General features: G+C 34.0%; 1 protein-coding gene across 3 annotated transcripts in view; it reads left to right on the top strand.

Moving 5' to 3' along the window:
• BOLL (boule homolog, RNA binding protein) overlaps window positions 1-3077 on the top strand; it is a 69722-nt gene that overhangs the window by 15126 nt on the left and 51519 nt on the right. For all 3 annotated transcript variants that reach the window (XM_023508741.1, XM_003802984.1, XM_012813507.1), the window contains one exon: window positions 712-839. In XM_023508741.1, the coding sequence (XP_023364509.1) occupies window positions 712-839 (128 nt within the window). The remainder of the gene's footprint in view (window positions 1-711; window positions 840-3077) is intronic.

The raw sequence follows: 3077 nt of genomic DNA, 5'->3' as shown, positions 1-3077 counted from the left end.
ATATATATATATATATATATATATGTACACACACACACAATTTGGGGGGTTTGGGGGGGTTTTCTTGACTTAAGTTAGCCTGGGAAAAAGATGGAGACACCAGACAAGCCACATGAAGACTTGTAATCATGTTTGCAGCAGCAGCAAAGGGAGACTAAATAAAGAATAGATAACAGAAATAAAAGATAATTGTAGTATGAATGAATGCTTGCTGATAGTAGACCCAGAGAATTAAATGGGTAGAAACAAAATGTCTTCAGGAAAGAAGAGTATCCTCCAACTTCACTGCCTCTATCATTTTTGAACTTTTACTAATGAAAGGTCTAGCCAAGATCTGAGGAAGTTTACTACTGTGTCTATAGTCTTCCAGTAACTCTATACTGTAATTTGTGTTTTTAAAAATAATAATCTAAATTGTTAAGCTCTGTGTTTCATTATACAGGTGTTAGACTCTGAATTGGTAAATTTTTAGTATTTCCTATTAACATTTTTTAATCACCTTAAGCTAAAAAAGCTCTAATATTTTGAAAATACATGCTTCAATGAGTGATATTTTAACACGGGGAATTTTTTTTAAATACTGTGACATTCAGATTTTACTGTAGCTATTAAGGTGCATGTTGACATAAATATTTTACCTAAGTGTTGAGAAATTATATTTTAAAAGCTAAATTGAACATTTTAATTATTATTTTTTAATCTTTGCTTTAGGTTCTAGTATAATGCCAGCAGCTGGAACAATGTATTTAACAACTTCAACTGGATACCCTTATACTTACCATAATGGTGTTGCTTATTTTCATACTCCAGAGGTAACTTCTGTCCCACCACCGTGGCCTGTAAGTAATTTCACTCAAGAAGGATGTCTATTTATTACTGTCAAATTTTTTAAATTTTGTTTTATTTCTGAACTATTTCAACCACAGGCAATTACAAATAATAACAACACACATGTTCCTACCACCCAAATTAAACAGATGTGAACATTTTGCCACACTTTAAGTTCTTAAAGAAGGGAACACAAGACATATTGAAATACCCCATTGCTTTGCCCACTTTTTTCATCAGAAAGAACCAGAATATTTTTACTGTCCATTTTATGTGTTTTCATTACAAATGTAAATATTCTTAAATGATATTCTAGCTGGTTTTTATATTGTATCAATAATCTGGTTTTCCTACCCATTATTAAGTTTTTGAGATCAAACCATCTTGATCCTTTTTTAGATTATACCATGATCCTTGTATATCTAGTTCACTTATTTTACTATTTTATCATATTCTATTATGTGAGCATACTATAATTTTTTATATATCTCTGGTTTTTGAGTTGGGGGCAACACAGTCCCTCTCTCTCACCCCAGGTAGAGTGCAGTGGTGGCATTATCATAGCTCACTGCAACCTAAACTCCTGCACTCAAGCATCCTCCTGCCTCAATTTCCCAAGTAGCTGGTATAATAGGCATGTGCCACTATCCCTGGATAATTTTGCTGTTTTTAGTAGAGACTGGGTCTCACTCTTGCTCAGGCTGGTCTCAAACTCCTGAGCTCAAGCAATCCACCTGCTTCAGCCTCTCAGAGTTCTAGGATCACAGGCCTGAGCCATTGTACCTGGCTTATATTCCTCTATTGATATATATTTTAAGTTTTTCTACAAATAAAGGTACATTGAACATCTAGGTCTTCTATATAGTATATGAAAGTTCCAGGGAAGTGGTTTTCTAAGTTTTGCTTTTATGTCTCCTAAAATTAATTTTTAAAAATTATGAATACACTCATTTTTAAGTTGATATCTGGAATTTATCATGTTTAGTTTAGGTATATTGTATGTTGTAGATTTTTTAAAATATATTTTATCAAAACTTTATTTCTATAGAGTTAGCTAATCTTAATAATGCAAAGTATTTGCTGTATAATTCAGTTAACAAACTAGTCAAACACATAAAACTAGCCAGCTAAATTAAACTTGCTTTCTATTAGACAATTCTGACTTTATTTTTAGATTCAAATAAATGAGTTAATATGTATCCATGTGACCATCAATTAATTTAAGTGTTCCCTGATGAAATAAAGATGGTGTCATCTCCCCTTTAACATTTCTTACAAAAGCTCTTTTTGCTTTGCTGCCTTCCCTTTCTCAGGGCATTGTCTTCTTGGATTGTCTATTTGTTTGATGCCCTGTTGGTGTTTATATTTCAGAAGAAAGCATTATAACAAGACCCAGAAGGAATGAGAAGTGTGCCTTTCTTTAGGGAAGGAAAAAGGTGATAGGAAAAGGAGAGTTTTTAAAAGAAGAACCCAGGCCAGGAGCAGTGGCTTACACCTGTGATCCTAACACTCTGAGAGGCTGAGGCAGGTGGATTGCTTGAGCTCAGGAGTTGGAGACCAACCTAAGCTATAGCAAGACCCTGTCTCTACTAAAAATAGAAAAATTAGCCAGGTGTTGGGTCAGGTAGCCTATAGTCCCAGCTACTCGGGGAGCTGAGGCAGGAGGATCACGTGAGCCCAGGAGTTTAAGGTTGCAGTGAGCTAGGCCACAGCACTAAACTCCAGGGCAACAGAGTGAGACTCTGTCTCAAAAATAATAAATAAAATAAATAAAAGAACAATCCATACTACATAGACATGTTCACAGGCAGATCACATAAGAAAGCAGTACAAAGTTTACGATCTAAAAATTAGTACTTTTATTAAAGTTCTGCATGCCCCTGAATCACTGGAAAATTTTTGTGTTCCCCTAGTATACCTTGGTCTAGTCTAGGATATATGGATAGAATTTCACATACATGTTATATGCATGTCTTTCACTAGACTTTGCCAAATAGCTCTTTAAAGTTTACACTCTTGCCAACAATTTATGAGAACTCTGATTTTGCCACAACCTGCCAATCTTCAAAATTACCAGATTTTTACATTTATGCTAACATTATTATGCAATGGCATTTTGTTTTACTTTCCACTGGCCTAATTACTGGTTAGATGGAAAATATTTTCATAAATTTATTATATTTATTGGCCATTTCAGTTTCTTCTGTGAACTGCCTATTCATATTCATTGTCTGTTTTTCATTTTGTGA

Source organism: Otolemur garnettii, unplaced genomic scaffold (genome assembly GCF_000181295.1).
Source record: "Otolemur garnettii isolate 467f Iridium unplaced genomic scaffold, OtoGar3 scaffold00270, whole genome shotgun sequence".
In the NCBI taxonomy this organism is placed as follows: Eukaryota; Metazoa; Chordata; class Mammalia; order Primates; family Galagidae; genus Otolemur; species Otolemur garnettii.
This window is presented reverse-complemented; position numbering and strand designations above follow the sequence as displayed.